Here is a 22,140-nt window from a genome sequence, read left to right as displayed (position 1 = left end):
GCAAAGTAAGAAAATTACCGATACTTCATCAAGTGAATCAAGCACCGGTGAAGACGATGAAATGACAATGTTCGTGAAAAAGTTTAACAAGTCGTTCACCAAGTTCTTCAACAAGAAGTTCAACAAAAGGAGAAGAAAGGCCAACAACCCAACTAGAAAAGAAAGCAACTCAAACAATGCTTGTTTTGAGTGCGGAAAGGAATGTCACTTCCAAAAGGATTGCCCGAACAAAAAGAACAAATATGACAATGGCAAATTCAAGAAAGGTAAAAGCAAAAAGAAGAGAGCTTACATGGCATTTTCGGATGACACTTCAAGTGCCACAAGCTAACCTTTGCCTCATGACACAAATTGAAAAAGATCAAATTGAGGTATATTCTAGTCATTCTTCTAGTTCTATATGGGATTCCGATTCAGTATGTGATTCTAATTCAATATGTGGTTCTAGCTCCTCTTGTGATACCTCTTCTATGGTTTGTCCATCATATGATGATTTGTTGTACGCTTATAAATGCTTGCAAGTTGAAAATGAAAAATTAACCTCTAAGGTTAAGAAAATTAAAAATGAGAAAAATTGCTTGCAAGACAAAGTTGATAGTTTGACCACCATTGTAAATGATCTAATGAAAGACAATGAGGATCTTAAAAATGAAAATCTTTTCATGAATTGTCTTGTTGGATCATGTGATGATGTGAATCCCCCTTCCACTATTTCATGTACTAAATGTGTTGAATTATCTAATAAAGTGGATAGGTTGAAAATAATGGTTGATAGAATGACTAGTGGGAGAGATAACTTGAATGTCCTCCTTGGTAGACAAAGGGTTGAGACTACAAAACATGGACTTGGTTTTCACTAACCTCCCTTTGCTCAACCAAGAAAGACAAACCAATATCCTCCTAGGTTCATGTCTAAACTACCATTTAAGAAATGTACATATTGTTGCATGAGTGGTCATCTTGTATATCATTGCAATATTAAGAAGTATGGCCTAAAAGGAACTAATCTTAAGTGGGTTCCTAAGAGAACTATAAAAGTGAGCAACATTGCTTCAACATCTTATGGACCTTAACCTAACACATCTAGCATGTTCTTTAGCCCTAAGGTTAAGAACATGATATATGTTCCTAAGAAAACTTAGTGAGCATGTGAGCATCATGTGCCATGGACTGTTTTTATTTGATAAATCTTTTTGCACATGATGTCTAGTTGTTGTTTGGTGTTTAATATGACATGCATAGACTATTTTTTTACATATCTTTTGTTGTACATGTTAAATATAAATGCTCTAAAATAAATTGTCCTTGTACAGTACGGTCTGAAGACCTCTTAAGCATAATGGAATACATATTTTGATGATGACAAAAGGTTTACAAGAAATCTCAAATTGAAGATAGAGCTTGAAGATACAAGTGGTTAGGTATTTTTAGATATTTTGTTACACAATATTATATCATATAATATCTACCTAAGCTCCAATACATATCATTGCATTTTATGCATTCAATTTCATATTAAATAATAATGATTAGTTTTGTTTGTAATAGTTAAGTTTAAAATCTAAAAGAAAGAATTAAATACATAGCTTTACTATACAAATAAAAACAATAAGAAATAATAATATAAAATATTTTTTTAACAATTCTGAATCATGTAGCGTATAGATGTAATCATAGTAGGAATAGTTAGCTTTTGTTTTATAATAGTATATAAGTGGCAAAACCGAGAAAATAGCTATATACAAGAAATCGAAAAAAAACAAATACAGTTCACCTTTCTTGGAAATCCTCTTCGTTCTGGTTCGTTTGCGCTCTAAAAAAAAAATAGTTCAAGAAGAAGATTCTCATTTTCTCTCTATCATCAACGTTTGTGTTTATTGAAAGTTCTCAACCATTTGGAAGCATTTAATTCAAATTTCTTGGAACTAAAATTGAAGAACCCTAACCTCATTTTCTGTTTTACTTTGCTAAAAATTTGAGATTTGTTGAGGTAATATCTTAAACCTTGTTTTGAGCATCCTTTGGTATATTCTTGAGACTTGATATTGTTGAATTAATTTTCAGTTTTCTTTTTGATATATTGTGAGCATTCTGATTTTTCTGTTTTGATTTTAAGTGAATATTTTAGAAATCTTGATGGTCTTTGTGTAAGATTTGTGTTTCTAATTTTTGTGAAATATTGATTAAAAATATTAAATCTGAATTTATTTTTACACCTTGTTATACATTGTGTTAATTCAGATTTTTGTGTGAGATTCACTGTTTAGAAGCCTAATCTTGAATTGTTCTAGAAACTTTATTGTTGGAATATTAAATCTGAATTTTCTGTTTTAATTGAGATATATTGTGTTTAAAATTCAGATTTCTTGTGGTTTATTATTAAAAGATTTATCTAGAACTAATTCTGAATTTTATGTGAAATTTTGAGATAAATTTCAAATCTGATTTTTCTGGTTATAATGGTGATATTTTCTGTTTAAATCAGATTTCTTGGTGTCCATTGATTAGAAAATTAATTGTGTAATATCCAAGCTCCTTGGTGTATTAATTTTAGAGATTTTGATACATATGTCATTGATTTAATTTTCTGCATATGGCATAAATTTGTGGAGCTTAGTTTGATATTACCGTGATATATTTGGTGTGATAGGACACTGTATTTTTGGATTATTTCACTTGTTACAGTTCTGAAAAATTCTGTATTGGTTGTTAAAGTGGAGTAGTTGTGTGCTGTAAATCTGTCCTAGGTGTGAGGGTGCAACCGTGTGGGTTGGCAACCTTGTGCTTGGCTTGAGAGTGTGTCTCAAGGCTTGGAGCCTCAAGAATCCACTAGGGAGAGTGGAGGTCTGGTGTGAGAGGAGTTAGTGAACTCCGTAGGTTCGGCTTGAGAGTATTCTCAGAGCTTGGAGCATTGTAGGCACTAGGAAGGTTTTTGATATTTTGTTTGATTGCATGTGTGACGCGTTGTTTGTAAAACAGGTACACTTAGGCTTAGTGGGTGTAAACCAGGATATATCGTGTGTCCCTTGTCTCTGATTTTATTTCTGAATATTTTGTTTAGAGACTGACAGTTACACTGATTCTGGTTTGAAAGTGCTGTAGCACCTTATAAGTTCTATTATAATTGTTGTTGCACTTAAATTGTTTTATGATATTTGGAAATTAATCATTTTCTGTTTTGTTTAAGAAAATTACATTGTTGCGTTTAACCTCTATAAATTGCTAAGGTACGCATTCTGTTACTACATTGTTCTTAGCATTGTGAAAATCATTTTGGGCATATAGGGACTGAAGAAAAATTGTGTAATTGTGTACTGAATTCAAAAAGTTTTTAGAACACTTATTCACCCCCCTCTAGATGTTCCGTAAGTGTCCTGTGAAAGAAGCCACTTGCCCAACACGGTCATCATTCTTTTTGTCTTCGCTCAATAGAACATATTTTCAAATTGTAAAACCACTGTCATTCCATTTCTCTCATCTCCATTTCACTCCCCATTTCTTCACCAAACACGGTCTATTTTAATCACATTTTGAGTGTTCTTTTGTTGTTTCTCATACACTTAGTTGTGTATTGGGGTGTAAATAGGCCGGCCAGGCTAGCCCGGCCCAGCCTACAGCCCTTCCTTCATTGAGCCTGGCCTAGCCCGGCCTTTCAGAAAAGTAGAATAGGCTTAGGCTTATAAGAAAGCCTTTTTAAAATAATATAATAATATTATTAAAATAAAATAATAATAAAATAATTAATAATATTTATTTTGTGCTATTTTATTTTATGAAAGGGAAACTTGTCTAATGTCTCCAAATTTTACATGTTGTTGCAGCTTAATACCATGGAGCAATGGGTACCTGGTTGGATTATGATGTTACTCATGAAGATCTTTCAATAATACTCTTCTTTCCCTTGTCTTGATGGTGGTTTAAAGATTTTTAGATGAATGACATTCTCTTGTAGACTTTATTTCAGCACCAAATAATTGTATTTTTATTATTTTTCCCATTTCTTTGACTCTATTCCTCTATGATATACATTCTAAAGATGGGGTATTATGTTGTCTCTTTTTGGTTTGTCATTTTTTTCTTATGAGAAGTACTAGTGCATGCATGAATGGAACTTTCTTTGCTCTGTACAATTATTTTCTTTGCTTAGTATCTACAGTGGGAGACCTACAAGGCCTGTAGGCCATGTTAGACTTTCTTATTTTTTAAAATAGGCTGGGCTTGGCCTACAAATAAAGCCTTTAATAGGCCAGTAGGCCAGATAGACTAATTTTTTTTTTTACATAGGCTTGGGCCAGGAAGGCCAAAGCCCAGCCCATTTACACCCCCAGTTGTGTATGGACTGAACATCCTTGCATGGAATGCTAGGGCAATAGATCAAGTTATCATACGTGCAGTCGGTTGGGTTGTCACTTACGGCATTCAAGATCATATTTTGCATCTTGGGTATATTTTTCCCGTTGTTATCTGTTGCCTCCTACTTCCCTGAGAAGTTGGGTTTTATGTTGACTTAGTTGCAACTATTCTTCTGCCTCTACTTGTGGTGGTAAGTTTTTTAGTGAATATATGTTTTGTTAATCTTTCTCAACATGAGGAGGGTTTTGTGTTTCCAATTGATAGCTCTCTTTCTTTAATTTTTTTTTACCCTCCTAAATTGAGATTTTGTAAATTGGGTTGGGTGGGTTAGTCCTTTCTAGTTAGTGGTATTGTTCTTAGGGTTTTTATGAGAAAATTATTCATTACAAGTTTCAGTTATCAGCATCGTATTAATTACTAATTAATTAACGTCAGTTTGATAAGTTTCATTTTTTTAAAACAATTAAGTTGGGAGATAGATTATTATTATTATTATAATCATCATCAATTTGATGAATAAATTTCATTCATCACTGAAGGTTGAACTGCATGCAACTAATGCATACAAAAAGGAAGCTAATAATCAATACAGACTTCCGTTACGATTAATATTAATAAAAAAATAATTAACTGCATATCACTAATGCATAACAAATTATTTTAAATGAATAAGAAAAGAAAATCAATTGTGAAATTATAATTATTAACAACAAATTCAGTATTATTGAATTTATGATATTATAAAAGATTTTAGACGAATGAGATTTATTCTTGGAATTAAATATCATTTGACTCAGTAAATTTATTTTTAATTTTCAATTTAACTTCAAATAAAAATATCAATTTAATATTAATTTTTTAAAATAATTACTTACATACAAATATTTTTTGATAAATAAAAATGAAATTATCATTACTGACAATAAATTTTATGTTTCTGTATATATGCAAATTTCAGAAAAATAAAAAATTGTTGAGGATGGATATTTTTAAGTTTAAATTTGAATTTTTAGGAATTTCATTTTAATTACTATTTCAATGCATTAATTTAATATCAAATTTTTAATATAAAAAATTGCCTACAAAATCCTAGAATCGATGAATTTTATTATATAAAAGTATATTATGGGCTATTTAATTAGTATATTCGATATAGTTTCCAGTTATATAACAAATTTGTATAATACTATTGTTCTGGACCATTTTGTGGGCCAATATCCCAACAACCTAACAGCAAATAATTAACTAAAGAGATAAAAGATAAATCTATTATCCTATCACTAGAAGACAAAGGATAAGTCACCCATCCAATCATTCCTAACGATAATACTAGGGTGGTGTTTGGTTGGAAGCTTTTCAGCGGATATCTATCTTTTTCAAGTATGGCTTTTAGAAATACTCATGTTTGTTTCAACGTTTTTCACCAAAAACCCATCTATCCAATTTGTCTAGATTTATGAGTAACTATCTGGTAGCTTGGGATCATATCATTGACATATCAGCAAAATGAAAATAAAATATTTCAACCAAAAAAATGAAAATAAAATAAGAACACTCTTTGTATAGCAGAGAGAGAAATGAGTTTGGTAGGAAAAAAACTAATTGAGTTATTGCTCCTAGCTCAGACCATTATTTTTGTTTTCTTTACTAAATAGTTCGGGTAGGTTTACTTTGGTGCTGGAGACATCTTAATTAAACGGATACAGAAGGCAAAAGTTTGAAGTTCAGATCCCACAGCTCAAAAGTGCCATTAACAAAATCGTAATGTGCTCCTTTCAAAGCAAGCGTTTTCTTCACAATCCCATCTCTCACAAATGGGTAAGTCAATAGGTTCCCAAGCGATACATTCACAGCTTCCTGCATTGGAGTAAGGAAGCAATTAGTCCATAACAATTTGTAACCAATAGATTCAGTTCCAAATATTTTTTAAGCTCTTTGTGCTATAAATACTATATGCATGTATTGCAATATTAGAAAAATCAACATCAACAACACCACACAGCTGAGTAGAAACAAATTAAGCAACGAAATAACAAGTTGCTGTGGGACATGGAGCCCTAGAGTTAAAAGGGTAGAGTGTCATATATACTTACCTTCTCACAGTTAGTACACTGCTCCGAGAAACTTAAGTTACTTGTTTCCGCTTTAACTTTTGACTTTGCTGGAGTGCATATTTGGACCCATTGCTCTATAAATTCACTGTAACATCACGGAGGAAGGAAATGATTATGTATATCATCTTTCTTGTGTTACCAAAATTGAATTGGCGAGCAGTCAAGTTCATGAAATTCACTGTGTAATATTATAATATTCATTGGGGAATCTTGTATGCAAGAATCCAATGACTAGTTAGAGAGGAGTTGAAATTCCTCAAAAAAGGAATCATGTATATAATAATATGTTTGTCCTTTCCCGTGAATAATAATTCATTGCCATTTGACACGGAAAGACGGGAGCAGTAAAATAATAAATGCTTCTCTGCATTACTATGCTCGACAAAAGGCTATAATTTGTTCTTGGTATATCCCCAAAGCAACATTTCTAAAAGGTTGTTCTTCTTGATTTGTCAACCTTCTTGTTTGTCTCCAATATGGAACCAACATGACTTTATATTCACTATTATTAATACTGGCATGTTATTAATTGTCTGAATGATGATGAATCTACTAAACATTTCAAGTATGTGGAAAAGGGATCTGTGAATCACCAACATACTTGGAAGTCCTGAAAAGCTATCGTATTAGTTTAAATTAATTTTGATCATATGTACTTTCAATACTCATCCATTTATCAAAATTGTTTATCCTTCTTGTATTAAGAGATCTAAGTAATGACAACATAGACTTGCCTTGCAGTGGTCCCATTATCTGGGATAGACATGAGCCCCTTTATTCCTCCACAGCAGCTGTGTCCAATAACTACAATATTCTCCACCTGTAAGTTATACCATTTAGAATCCCAAAAAATAAAATAAAATAAGCTATTCCTGTCTAGAGAAAGACGTTCAGTTCGTCTATGCAAACAACACTTCTCTTTCCACTTACTTTATCCAAATTTTGTGGGATGAAAATGTTATATGTTAACATTCATACTTGATCAAGAGTAGAAAATATTTTTATAAATTTATATTCATTCGAGTTTTTTTTATTCATACACAAATTTAAATAATTTTACATATAGTCCTACATACAAATTATTTTATATAAATAAAATAAAAATAATGTGTTCAATATACTGGTGAAATATATAAAAATTAAATATTTATATCTAAATAAAGCTTTTATTTCATACCCATATTTTCTGTTAAGATATACGCTTTTTCATCGATACCTATTAATTGGTAGGATAAATAAGTTAAATGAACAGGTGACCATACTTATTTATATTCCTGATAATTAGAGAGGGAAGGTGCGGTAGATAGGGGAGTAAGTGTTGGGTTATGATAGATGAATTTGACTACTATAACTTCTAGAAAGTCTATGAAACTAAAGTTTGCGTGGTAGTTGAGTACTTGTTCATTCTTTGCTTTAGCAATATGCATCAATTCGAATATTCCTTAAGATGTTCATTTACCATTTTCGTAATTTAAGGCTAGTGTTCTAATGAAATCGAATAAGATGTGCAACTTGAGATGCGTGTGGATCCCAACAAATAATGATGCAACATAAGCAAATCGCAGCCACCAAACATCTTTTTTACCGCGTGACCCGCCTTATTTATAGAGCACAATAAGATATATGGTATAAAGAAAGAGAGGAACACAGAGTGAGTAACAATTTACCTTTAAATGCAAGACTGCATACTCAATGGCCGCCCCTGCCCCTGTATACTTCGTCTGCAATTAGAAAAAGGCCGGTTAACCTTTCGACGACATATTTGACATACGTTCATGTCTATGACATACAATCTCTTGTACTTTCAAATTGCCCTTTCAATTGCGCTACATAGTCAAACACTAAGCACTGAGGGAACAAAACAAACCTTGTCATATGGTGGAACCATGCTGGCGATGTTTCGGACCACAAAGGCTTCACCTGGTTGAAAATCCAGAATATGGGATGGGCAAACTCTTGAGTCTGAGCATGCAAAGACCATAAACTGCAATACATAATATATTATGATTAGTGACAACATTTTTATGCATTACAAAAAACTGACTTTATATTATGATGAAAAGCATTGAGGTTAAAACTTAGTAGACCATAATAGTTTAAAATAATATAACATTGAAAAGAAAGCTTAGTCCTAGATGCATTAATTATGAAAAATATTAGACAGATAATGTTAATAAGAAACATGAAGCAGACCATTACCAGCAAATACGATCAGGACCAATTTTATACATGCCCATCGTGAATAATTTGTATATATAGTTGATTGATAACAGTCCACACATGGGCTTATTGATTAAATCAAAGAATGATAGGGATAGAAGATTTCATTATTAAATATGAATAGAGTTGTTCCCTTCATATTTTGTTTGTTTGTTTTCCTTTTATGACATTTAAACCAAATTCAATTTGATCAACACAAAATTAATGTACCCAACAAGGTGCGGGTGCCCGAAGGACAAGTAGGAAGTAAGAAAACGAAGTTACAAATGATGAGTAGGAGTACAAGGCTAACCTTTGGGCTCTGGCCTTTAGCAAGTTCGCCATATAGATCAGGGTTCTTCCTGAAAAGTAAAGAAGGGTCAAAACTCAATACGCAAAGTACCCTTTTTGCACCAAAAACAAAACGCCTTTCTACATTGGCCATCTCAGGTTTGCCATTAATATATGGTAGATTAAAGATCTACTTTATCAAATTTTAGGAGGTGTTTGGTACGGGAAATTCTTCGTAATTCTCATAAAACTGAATTTTTTTAAATTTTGTATTTTCGGATATTATCATAAACTTAATGTAAAAATTATATTTTTGAAAATCAAAATTTTCGAACAATTTTTTTTTTTTTCCTCTAACAAAAGTGCCGTTTATAGTAAAGATAAAATACCATTACACATGACTCTTTCCATTTTGTTTTATTTTGAGGTCATATGCGACGGACATGACATTCGAGCCCTCCGACCACTTTGGTGAAAGCCAAAAAAAAGGAGTACCCCGAAGGACAGCAACGTTATTTTGCAAGGCCGCAACAGTTAAAGAAAGGAGAGCATATTCTTTTTTTTCTTTTTCTTTGGATACAAGAAGAGTATATTCTAGTACTAATTATGACAGTAATTTCCAAACGAGAAGGTTCCTAATTTTTTAGGTAAAAAACAAACGAAGAAACGAACATTAACTTAGTAAAAGCTAGACCGTAGAAGAGACGTACTCGAATTTCTCATTCTTGAACTGGACGAACCCAGTTCTGATCCTATCGTCTGGGTTGAACGGCTTTGAACCGACGGCCTCTAGCTCCGCCGTCAACTCCTTGATCTTTGCGGCGGCAACGCCCCCGAGGTCAGCTTTCTCACTGTTAAAAAAAATAAAATAAGAATCCGTTACATTGCACGGAAACCAGAACAACAACAACGCTCTATATCTATATATGTGGTCGTGTAGAATTGACAATTACGAACGAAAATCACGGTGTCTGTTAGAGAAAGGACACACACACACACAGAGAGAGAGAGAGAGAGACAGAGAAAAGAAGAGATGGTAAAAAAAATTTCCCTGACCTGAGAAGCTTGGTCAGCGTTGCTATGGCTTCATCGTATGATTCTCCTGCCATGTCTTCCTTCTGTTTTGGTCCCAAACAGAGACAAGACAATGAACGAATTCAGTTAATCCAAAACAACACATAACAGAAAAATCCTCCAACGCAGTGGAAATAATCATAACAGAAATTAATTAACCGATCAATAACCATACATACGAGAGATCATAACAAATAATGATTGATCGTCGAACAAAGAGAGAGAGAGAGAAAAAAAAAAAGAACAGTGTAAGGAAATCAATCATAGACGTGAATTTTAGGTAGCATGATCTGAATCTCGTGGTGGAAGAAAAGAATTAGGCATCGCATCTGCACGTACCTTTTTTGGTTCCTGTGTGGCACTGTTGAGATTAATTTGGAGGAAAATTGGGAAGCAGTGTCTGTGTGTGTGTGTGTTTACGATATGATGACTGACTATGAATTTTGACAGCGCTAGCTAGCAGCCACAAAGGAGAACCAGGACCCGCGTATTGTGTGTGCCACTCAACTCGGGTCTGTGTTATTATTACCAAGGACACATGGAAACAATCCACAATTGGAAACCAATCTTTAGTGGATCAGAGTGTATCTGTTTATTCATTGTATGATAGGTATAAAAAAACATATCTCGTCATCTAAAAGAAATAAATAATGTGATTTCTTTGACGTATCATAAAATAATTGGACAAATACATTAAATCTTCCATACATGTGATGTGATGCACTCAAGATTTATTCTACAATTGGAACATTTGCATATTTTGGTCAAGGCTTGGATTATGACGTTTTTAAATTAGCTACTAATTTAGAAGAAACGTTCAGACTTTCAAAGAAACGTTCGGTCTTATTTTCATAAACACATTTGTTTATTTTATACCTTTTATGTCTATTCTTTTATATATATATATATATATATATATATTATAATATCGTTTTTAAATAATCATAATGCTAATAACGTACGCAATCCATTTATGCAACAATAAGTTTACAAAAGGATTCACATCGTTTTTTTTTTTTTTTTTTTTTTGGTACAGACACGTCGATTTTACAGTTCAATTGAGTTACGCAGTTCAATGGTCCTCAAGTTAGAAATATATAAAATTTTACTGTAACACTCATCAGTGTTAGTGTGAATAATTTTACGAAGGAAAAAAATTAATGAAGGTAGCCGGATTTGGGTTCATAAGAATCTGCATCAACCGCGTTTATTAAGGATTGGAGCAGTAAAGTACTATTATAGCTATTAATTAGAAAATTGAAGAAAGTGGAATCTGATGTGGGGATGGGGTTTGGTGTGGGAAGGGTTACGGTGAACAGAGTCAACCAAAGAGGATGCGTAGTGGATGACACGTGGTGGGGATTGAGTGGTTGTGATGACCAATTATGAGACTTTCTGCCTCAATTACGGAAAGAACATAATAAACAGACGAAGAAAATTGACTTTTGTTTTTTTCATTTTTTGTTAGAAGATAAGTAAATGAATAGATGACGACGAAATAGTTGGGATAGTTGACTTAGTTTTATGAAACAACCGAAACAGAACGGAATACAAAGAGAAAGTTATTCGGTAAGAGTTACATGGGCTTGTGGTGGTACTGGTGATAGCGTTTCCAAGGGCGAGAAATAGTGGTGCACCGTAGAGACTTCGAAATAATGGTGGAGTGGGACATGATGGATAGTTGAGTGTTGGGCCTCTCATTTATAAGAGAGAGACTTTGCTACTAAAGATTTTCATATACCATATGAAGATGACAGGGTTATTAGAGAATATCTTTTCATAGTGGAGCTAGGGACTAGGAAAAGGGGTGCCTCTCTAAGTTTATATTTAATTATGAGTTTTATTTTTATTTTTTTATTATATAAATAATTGTTGTCCTTTCTTAAATAGATAAAGTGTATGTATTCTAAAAGATATAAAATTGTGTCATTTTAAATGAGAGAAATAGATAAATTATTTGAGAGACAGAGTGGACAAAAAAAATAAAATTATGGTCTCATCTCTTTATGAAAGTGAAATGACATAAGTTATGTCATTTAAAAGAACACCCCAGAGCTCACCCTTAAAAGAAGAGCAAACCCCCAATTTGTAAGCAAAACCCCCCAGCCATCTCCCTTGAGAATTAGGGGCCGTTTGGTAGACGTTTTCTCAAAATTTCCCTAGGCATATCAAAGTGGGTAAATAGGTTCTCCATGTTTGGTAGAAGTGATCCAAATATTTGCATACCTAACCCATTTCCCTAGCAATCGAGATTTGTATGTAAAATTGGACCCAAAAGAAGGCGTTGAAATCCCACTCCGATGGTGGTATTTGATGGATAACCAGGGAAGTGAAAATGGGTGAAAAGGGAGCTTCCAAAACTACCCTTCATCGGTGCTTTCAAACCACCATATATCCTCCCTCAAACCACAGCCTACACAACCGGACAACCACAACCGCCACCGACTCAGTGATTCCAGCTACCCACATCCACCACACACCATACACCACACAAAGCCACCGACCCACAAACCCATTCGGTCACCTTCCTCCATAGCAATCAACCACCGGTCCTCCAAGCTCGGCGGCAAGGACCACCACACCACAACCCCTTCTTGATCGAAAACCCCTCACCGCCACCACCCACCTCTCTCACATCCACCACATCTCCTTCCCCGACCCATTCTCCAACCGCAGCCCACAACCGTTCAGCCATCTCCACCACCGTCCCTCCTCCTGCCACCCACAGCCCCTTCCCCTTTTCATAATTTTTATTTATTCCAAGCTTCCAAAACCCAACGAACCGCACGGACAAGTGACTCATCTCCACCATTTTGGATGATGTAGTATATCATGTTTAGTTGATACCCTGAATTATGATCTCTTGTCTTCTTATGTTGTCAGCATCCGGTAATAAATGCATGCACCAAATCTTGCGGACCCACTTAATAACGTAAAGGGTGCATTTTGTAATTTTACCTGGTTTCCTATCAATATTTTATCTTCAACCAAACATGGATTCAGGAAATTTCACTCAATTTGCCCAGTAATTTTTTTTCCAACCAAACAACTTTTTTTACACTTCCTTACCAAACTCACTTTTCTACCATTTCCCTATCAATTACATTTCCCTAGTATTCAAAAAATTTCTCCTCAACCAAACGCCCCCTTACGAATCAAACCCCCACAAGCAGTTAGGTCAAGATTACCTCTAGCTGCACCATCTATGTTAATTTTTACTGACCCATCTGTTGGATATTGCCAAGTAATGTCCACCTTCATTGAAAACTTTACTGGAAGCCTCTCCTGAGCACTAGCTAAAGCATTGCTAATGTCCTCACCGAGCTGCAAATAATCCCTTTCCTCACATTTAAGCAAGGAAAAGTCGAGCCATGCACCAAATCATTACGCCACTTCCAATTTTTCCAACAAATAACAAAAAACAAATTCCTCCAACCATTCGTAATCTCATGCTTATCCATGTCCATATTAACCGAAAATCAATTATCAACATCACCAAAGAAGAAGTTTGCAAACTTGTCCGAAGGCACAAAATGAGACCAAACAGACTTAGCCTCATGACAGTCCCGAATCGCATGTAACAAGGTTTCACTCTCCTCCTTAAAAAAAGGACACGATTCAGTGCCAGTCCCCCAAAGAGCAGTCCTACTTCGAGTGAGGAGCTTTTTGTGACAAACCTTCCACATAAACAACTTGATTCTTTGAGGACCATTCCAATCCCACACCCACTGCCATCTACCATCAGCCAAACCCGATATTAACTCTTGGCCAACAAGAGCCTTATAGGTCGCCCTTACTGTTATGGTGTTCTCACCATCAAGATCCCAATACTTGCTGTCAGGACCATCATTTACACCTGGAGTTAATGTCCCGCGAAAAATATCAATGACATCTCTCAGGAACCAAAGGCCTAAAGAATCATAATTCCAATCTCCATTAGAGTTAACCATATCAGCAACACATGACATCATTAACATCCAGATTCGGAGATGTGACTAGCTCACGAAGAGGCTGCGCCAAAGTGAGCCAATTATCATGCCAAAAGGAAACAGTCCTACGATCACCAACTTCCCATCTAAGCCTCCCCTCCATCATCCTCCAAATACGACACATATTCCTCCACAAGGAAGAGTCACCGTTACAAGCCACAAAACCCGCAGCTCTCGAACTCCTTGATTCATATTTAGATTTCAGAACCTGAACCCAAAGATGATCTGGTTTGTTTGAGAAGCTCCAAACTCTCTTAGCAAGCATGGCATCATTCATAAATTCCAGTCGTTTCAAGCCGAGACCCCCAACCTCCTTAGGACTCGTAATGGTACTCAAATTAATAAGATGATTAGCTCTCCTTCCTTCCTTATCACCCCAAATAAAACTTCTCTGCAGCTTCTCAATCTCATTACAAACAGACAATGGAATCTTACAACTTTGCATTTGGAAATAAGGCATGGAAGCCACAATCGACTGAGACAATGTGATGCGGCCTGCCTGCGAACGAGATTGTTGATTCCAAGCATTCATCTTATCTCTTACCTTCTCTATGATCCCTGCATACAACTCCTTAGACGCTCTCCCATGCTGCATCATGGATCCTAAGTATCTGCCCATGTTCCTCACGCGCTTGAAGCCACTTTTCTGCGTGATTCTAGATATTACATCTTCACTAGCATTTCTGGAAAAGTAAACACTTGTTTTATCAACACTAAGACGCTGCCCAGATACTTCCTTAAATAAATGCAGGCAATGCAATAACACATCAATTTGTTCTTCCGTAGCCTCCATAAAAAGCATTAAATCATCGGCAAAAGCAATATGGGAAAGACGAGGACCCCCATTACCAACCCGAATCGGATTCCACAGACCACCCAGCACGACAGTATTAATAATATGAGTTAACTTTTCCAGTGCAATAACAAAAAGATATGGTGATAGAGGATCACCCTGCTGAATACCACGTGAAGGCCTAAAATCCTCAGTTTTACCACCATTCCACAGGACATTAATCTTGGAGGTTTGAACACACTGCATGATAAGGTTAATGAACGACATGGGAAACTGAATCTCCTCCAAAGTTCTATGTAAAAAATTCCAGGAAACCCGATCATAAGCTTTGACTAAGTCTATCTTCACTGCCATAAAAGCTTTCATACCTTTCATTTTATGCATTGAGTGAATAAGCTCCTGGACAATCACAATGTTATCTTGAATTTGTCTTCCCGGAACAAAGCTAACCTGAGATGGAGAGATCAGTTTATCCATAACTAGTTTCAACCGATGAACAATCACCCTTGACAGAATCTTATATAAAACATGGCAAAGGGAAATAGGCCTGAACTGAGAGATGCAGTCTGGCCTCTTAACTTTCGGAATCAAAACGAGAAGGGTATTATTAAACTCCTCCACCTGATCCGGATTTGACCACATATCAATAACAACATTATAAACCTGATCCTTCACAAGATTCCATTTTTTTGGAAGAAAATTGCAAGGAAGCCATCTAGACCCGGCGCCTTAAAGGCATTCATGCCATTCAATAACTTAGTGACCTCAGCCATACTAGGAACTTTGATCAAATCATCCTTTAGAGCGTTAGACAGTGACGTCCAGTGGTTGGCAGACGTGAGCCATCTTCGCTCTTCGATATCTTCTGTAAACAAAGTTTTACAAAAACTGCAGACATGATCCTTTAACTCATTCACATTTTCAATCCATTGGTTGGTCTCAGGTCTCACTACGCAACCTTGAAATTTTGTTACTGCTTCTTCTAATAACCGTCCGCAAGTGATAAAACTTCGTATTTTTATCTCCATCCATAATCCAATTATGTCTGGATTTTTGAAACCACAACAATTCTTCCTCTTCCAGCACATGATCAAGACTAATTTGCAAACTGATTTCCAGTTCATGAAGATTCGGACTATCCGCAACAGACCTCTTTAATTGGACAGAGACAATATCATTAACCAAACTGTTCTTCCTTCTACCTATGTTTCTATACACCTCCTTATTCCACTTTTTAAGAATTGGAACAAATCTATTGAGCATCTGATTAAAATCAACGTTCTTATTCCACTTATCCTGCATCAGATCGTTGAAGTTGGGATGGTCTAACCAAGAAGCAATAAACCGAAACGGTCTATCTTGCCAAAGATTGGGACGATTGGAAAATTTCACAAGAAGGGGACTATGATCGGAATGATGCCTTGGAAGAATTCGGACTTCAGCATCTTCAAAGCAGATTCTCCAGTTCACATTAACAACTGCTCTATCTAACTTTTTATAAACTCTTTGCAAGTGGTTCCACTTTGGGCCTTGCCAAGTAAATTCAGAACCAGAGCTGATAAGATCATCTATATGACAATCATTTAAGAAACCTGCAAACCTATCACATTTATTCGAATCAGGTTGAGAACCTCACTTCTTCTCCCCCATGCATTTTATGTCATTAAAGTCACCAGCTAAAATCCAAGGAAGGTTAACGTTGAGACTCAATTGCTTAACGTCATCCCACATAACATGCCTTTCGTCTTCTCCAGGACTACCATAAACAGTCGTGCAAAGAAAACTAGGACCATCATCAATCTTCACAGTCATATGAATAAACTGATTCGACTGAGACAAAAGTTGCACTCTTGCCTTTTTATCGTTACTCAACACCCAAATACCACCCGAAAAACCATTAGCCTCCTCAAAGACAGCAGAATTAAACTGAAGTTTCTTCATTAGCCTTCTACTGTTTACACTACCAGTACGAGTTTCTAATAAAACCACCATACAGATATCATGTTTATCTACTAACATCCTTAGAATTCGACCAAGTGAAGGCTTGGCCGCACCTCTACAATTCCAAAAAAGTAAAGACATTAAATACCTTTATTGGAAGATCCAGGCTGAGATTGCACCTGAGACAACCGACCAGTTAAATTCCTTCCTACTCCACGTTGAGAGACTATGGCTCTCGGCTTGGCATTGCTCTCTTTATGCCCCCTATTTTTTGTATCAGGAGGTTTCAAATGTTGCACTCTACCCCTACCATCTGAAGCTTGTTTAACGTGTTGTACATGCATATCTGACGCAGTACCTGTCAAACTTATTTTTGTATCTTCCACCATCAACTGCCCTAAACTAGCATCTTCCCTAGTTCCATCAAAAGTTGGATTTAAACGCACATGCACTGCATTTTGAATCCTTTTGAAAATTTCCTTTTGATCAATCAAACTTATCTCCTCTTCCTTGTCTTGACTCATAATATCGTCCCAAACAAGATTGAAAGCATTTTGAGTTTCCACAAGCCTAACTCTATCATTGGATCCTTGCCTTTTCTGTCCGCTTGAAGTCCGAGTCTTCTCCTCATCCACCAAAATAATTGCTTTCTCTAAACCTTCAACGCGTTGAACATTAGCAGCTTCATTGTTATCTTTTGTTTCGTGTTTATCCTCCTTCGATATTTGTTCAAAGTTAGTATTGCTTCCTATCGCCTCCTTTCCTCCTCCACCTTCTCTTTTACCAGAAATAAATCTTCCTTTTTTTCCTCTTCTAGTTACCACCATCCAAGGCCCGAAGCCTTCTTGACCGTCCTTCTCAACCCCAGCTGTCCCCTTATCCATACGACCATCTACATCAATAGCCATTCCTCCTTCGCCTTCAGCCACACCATTCGACCCCAAGTTGCTGTTACATGATTCAGCTCTATGGCCATACTTGCCACAAGAGTAACAAATGAGATGAAGACCTTCGTATTCCACCTGCTTGTATCTTCCTTCAATCAAATATTCCGCTTTTAGAGGTTTGGTTAATCAACCTCCACACAAATTCTGGCGAACTTACCCCTAGCAAGATTTGTTGTAGCAGTATCCAAGCGAATAAACTTACCTATCCAATCTCCAACACTTTTTATCAGAGGGGTGTCACGTACTCAATAGGAAACCCTGGCAGCCTCACCCACACCGTGATCTTATTAATAGGAGATTGGAAAGCATTGAAATCTGGTTCCCAAGATCGTATTGCCAAATAATGATCGAAAAAAATCCAAGGACCTCCTGATAAAACATGCTCCATATCTGACTTCTTTTCAAACCGAACAAGAAAGAAATCGTTCTCAATGTCTGTTACGAAGATTTTGCCATCTCTTGACCACATGTTATCCAGTCTCTTCCTCAAAAAATTGATTGAAAGCTTCTTCCCAAGCAACTTAATAATCAGCGACTGCTGCCATGGCTTCCACGCCTTTTGCTTGAAAAGAGCAGATAGTTTGAAATTCGTTTTTCCATCCTCCCTCACTTCTAACGTAACTTCCGACGGCTCCTCCATCTTCTCATGGTCATTTTCTTTCTCCTGAACGTGCGCATCATGCTCGATCCCATCCAGGAGCATCTTGTTCCCCTCTTCCAAATCTTTTTCTTCATCCACATCCCATTCCCCATTATGCCTCATGAGGATTTCTTTGAAGCTCATCTACCCATCCATCCATGCCTCTTCCCTTTGGACAGGTGTTTGCTCGCTTGAAAAATGACCTTCTTCCTTGTATTTCTTTTTACTCCTATGCAGATTATCTGATTCATCCGGTGCCAGATCCAGTTCGCGAACGTTGGGTGGCTGCATGGCGGCGAGGGATCCAAGAAACCCTAGTAGAGCGACTGAATAACCCTTCAACTTTAAAATTTAACTAGTACCTTAATTTGATTGTGATAACCAATTATTGATTTCAACGTTAATATGAAATATGTGATATTATTTACTAATTAAAAATTGTAGGTCATATATTTGTGTTTATTTCTATAAATTTTTATCTTATAAATTTATTCACTTTGTGTATGATACTAACGGAATGTTAGGCTTTATACATTATATACATGTTTAAAAAAATATGAAGTAAATAACAATAATAAGTTGGTATTTTATATTTTTTAAAGAAGATTAAGCATAATAACATAGTTTTTATCATGGAAATTATAAAGTCAGGATACCATGTATTAATCTAAAATCTTAAAATATTAAGTTTATGCATTTTTCAAATTATATAGTCACCACCTAGAATGCACGGACACGCCATTTAAAAAAAATTGCGTGTCGGACACTGACACGCGTTCGACACGCGGTCAATATTTTGGAACACGTGGTCAACGCTCCGACACGTTTTTCGAACAAGCGGTCAACTTTTTTCGACACGTGATTAACGCTCCGACACGCATCCGACACATTTTTTTTAAGGTCTAATTTTTTTTTATTAATTAAAAATGAAAAATTAATTTATAAGTCAACTTTTGTCTGTTATGGAATTTGACATAAAAAATTAACAAGATATGAAAAAATTATTTTTGTTTTATATTTATGTTATGAAATTTGAATATTTGATTGGTTATATGACTTATTGTGGACTGTTTTATGTATTAAATATAAATTATATTATATATATTACAAATATTATTTAATATCAAAACATGTTCTAACGTGTCGAAATATGACACTTTTTATAATTAACATGTCTACGTGTCGTATCGTATCGTATCGTGTCTCGTGTCCCATGTCGGTGTCGGCGCGCGCATCATAGGTCACCACTTAGTTCATTTCCAATCAATATGAGTGACTGTTTGGATCCTCTTATTTTTAAGCTAGAAGCTACTTATAAGCATAAGCTAGGCCAAACAGATTTTGGAAAAAGCTCTTATAACGAAAAGCTCTTATTTTTATAATGAAGAAAAAAGCTGAAAATTAAAAGCTTCTAGGAGGAGCTTTTTTTTAAGCTCTTATCTGTTTTTCTCGAATTGTGTGTTTTTTTTTTAAATGAAGAGTGATAAAGATAGAGAAAGAAATAATTTTCTTGAGATATGTGCTTTTAACTCATTTTTAAGCTAAATTTTTTATGTAATTTCCAAACAGCTTTTAGCTTCTTTTTTTAAGCTCTTTTTTTTAGCTTTAGCTTATAAGTAGCTTCTAGCTTAAAAATAAGAGGATCCACACAGGCTCTGAGTCACATTTGAATTTTCAATATTGCCCTCTCGTAAACAACTAACCTATTATACGCAATAAACTTCCACGAAGGTATATCAAATTTAACTTTAACTCCAAGTAGGTACTTGTTTTTCGTTATCCTCTTTATTCAATTCAATGGGTTTAATGCGTTTGAATGCTGAAATATAGAACATGTTCAAGTAATCATAATTTAATAAATAACATACCGAGACAATCTTGCTCGTACAACACAGCATCATGCACTTTTTTAATGCTCCAGCCATCACTCTCTCTGCACTCCTGCTGAGCAGACAAAAATCAATAATCTCAACGGTCCTAATAATCAGTTCGTTTATTACTCTGGTAAGTAGGGAAATTGCTATTGAAAATCGAGGGAAAGCAACAGCAACTTATGTTGGGAACTTGGGATTGTATGTATTATAGAACATTGAGGACTACTTTAGAACATTCACTGTCACACAAGAGATAAAAAGTGATAATAAAGCGGGTAAAAAATGAGTTATCATGGGTGCCAAAAGCGGTAAAACTCAAATAATTTCGTCACATAAGATTGTTGGAAAATGGAAACCTTGAAGGCTATTCCAAAGCCAAATCAAACCATAGAATTTAAGAAAATTCTAGCTTATAAACTACGGGTTATACAGATTTTGACAAATTAATTGGAGAGAAGAGAGTACCAAAAGGGTAGGGGTAGTTAATTTGATGGGAGGATTGGACTTATTCTACCGTGCCCTGTGAATGAAATTGTTGCTGAAGGAAATGTGAGAAAAATAGCTAAACTGATTGGACTAATAGTTGAAGAAGCTCAAAGTGGGGAGAAGGAGAATGAAAATGAATTTGAAGAGGACCTATGCAAAGCATCTACCAAAAGGATAAAGAAAGCGAAATGTGAGCAAATACGAACTCTGGGTTTGTAATGGACACTGCTTCCTTATCTCAATTCTCAAAACCAATCTGAATGAGACAAGTTACATCATGTCCTTAAGCCACATATATAGAGGTGACGATAAAACTTTCCTACGAATGTTGCATAAAATGTTTTCTTAGTAAAAAGAATATTTTGTGAATATGATTTGACGACATTGTCAATTTGTCATGTAATGCATTTGAATGGTTGATGATTGTATGCTTTTTTAGTAGTCGGATCAGAATTTTTTTTTTACGTAGGCCAAAAACTTGTTGCCATAGCTTTGCTAGATTATACCATTCATATTGTACCATGATATATACAAAAGTTCAATGGAAAAGAGTATGTCATTTTTTTTTTTGATAACAAAGAGTATGTCATTTTAAAGGATGTAAAGTTGTGTCATTTTAAGAGAGAGAAATAGATAGATAAAGGAGGAGAGGGAGTTGACAAAAAAAATAAAGGTGTGGGTCCCACTTCTTTATGAGAGTGAAAGGATATAAATTGTGTCATTTAAAAGGATAAATATCTTTCCTAAAGTTCATTTATGATTTCACATCCTTTATTTCTTCTACTGTTTTAAACAAAGGTAACGAGGAAACATGGGAAAAACTAATATTATGTAACATGATATAAATTTTTTTTACCTACTCACCCATTGGTTTCTGCACCAGCATTTTTTATTTTTTGTTTTTATTATATGTATGGGACCCACATGATTTTTGTTTGAATAGAAAAAATATTTTAGATTATGTTATATGATAGTAGATTTATCCGGGAAACATACACCAAAATAGAAGAAGAATAACAAGTTTTTTATTTAAAATTTTAAAAGTAGATAAGAAGTAAAAGGAATGCAAAAAGGATTTATTCTTCCTTCATTTTTCTCAAAGGCCGAATTACTGTATCATTTCCGCTCCAAATATAGTGTTAAACTCTTTTTTTTTTTTTATCTTTTCTGATTTATTACAAATTACATTATTTAATTATTTTTCCCTGTTTTTTAAGTTTAGGGTGAGGGGATATTTTTTTCATCACAAGGTTACGCCAAAACTATAAATTTCAATTATAATTTATCATAAGATGATTATATAATATTCATTAACGAAAATATTTTTATTTTATTTTTGGTAAACATTAACGAAAATATTTTAATTCAAACATAAGTGCAGTTTTCAAGAATAAAACCCCCACTAAATTGGCCAACTTGACATTATTATTTTGACCAAT

General features: G+C 34.9%; 1 protein-coding gene across 4 annotated transcripts; it reads right to left on the bottom strand.

The window, feature by feature from the left end:
* Positions 1–5,814: 5,814 nt before the first annotated feature.
* Positions 5,815–20,850, bottom strand: LOC133301382 (carbonic anhydrase 2-like). Of its 4 annotated transcripts, none has more exons than XM_061501010.1 (10): positions 20,681–20,850; positions 20,210–20,285; positions 10,014–10,075; positions 9,668–9,808; positions 8,980–9,028; positions 8,335–8,451; positions 8,135–8,188; positions 7,202–7,287; positions 6,447–6,552; positions 5,815–6,210 (listed from the first exon to the last, which is right to left on the bottom strand). In XM_061501010.1, the coding sequence occupies exons 2-10, from the start codon at positions 20,264–20,266 to the stop codon at positions 6,046–6,048; spliced, it is 837 nt and encodes a 278-aa protein (XP_061356994.1). In that variant the 5' UTR covers positions 20,267–20,285; positions 20,681–20,850; the 3' UTR covers positions 5,815–6,045. The 4 variants fall into 4 exon arrangements, with proteins under 4 accessions (XP_061356994.1, XP_061356995.1, XP_061356996.1 ...); XM_061501011.1 differs by having other exon boundaries at positions 20,210–20,282; XM_061501012.1 differs by lacking the exons at positions 20,210–20,285; positions 20,681–20,850 and adding an exon at positions 10,371–10,568.
* Positions 20,851–22,140: the final 1,290 nt, after the last annotated feature.

The sequence above is a fragment of the Gastrolobium bilobum genome, unplaced genomic scaffold (assembly GCF_033153095.1).
Source record: "Gastrolobium bilobum isolate Gb01-03AN ecotype WA unplaced genomic scaffold, APGP_CSIRO_Gbil_v1 utg4269, whole genome shotgun sequence".
In the NCBI taxonomy this organism is placed as follows: domain Eukaryota; kingdom Viridiplantae; phylum Streptophyta; class Magnoliopsida; order Fabales; family Fabaceae; genus Gastrolobium; species Gastrolobium bilobum.
The sequence above is the reverse complement of the archived record's forward strand: the minus strand, read 5'-3'. Positions and strand labels throughout refer to the sequence as shown.

Bases quoted from the DNA above. Each gene is read 5' to 3' on its own strand.
- LOC133301382 (XM_061501010.1), bottom strand. From the start codon at position 20,266: ATGGCTGGAGCATTAAAAAAGTGCATGATGCTGTGTTGTACGAGCAAG. The intron at 10,076-20,209 runs GTATGTTATTTA...GGACCAAAACAG, and splicing joins GTACGAGCAAGATTGTCTCG to AAGGAAGACATGGCAGGAGA. The intron at 7,288-8,134 runs GTAAATTGTTAC...TATAACTTACAG, and splicing joins ATGCAGTCTTGCATTTAAAG to GTGGAGAATATTGTAGTTAT.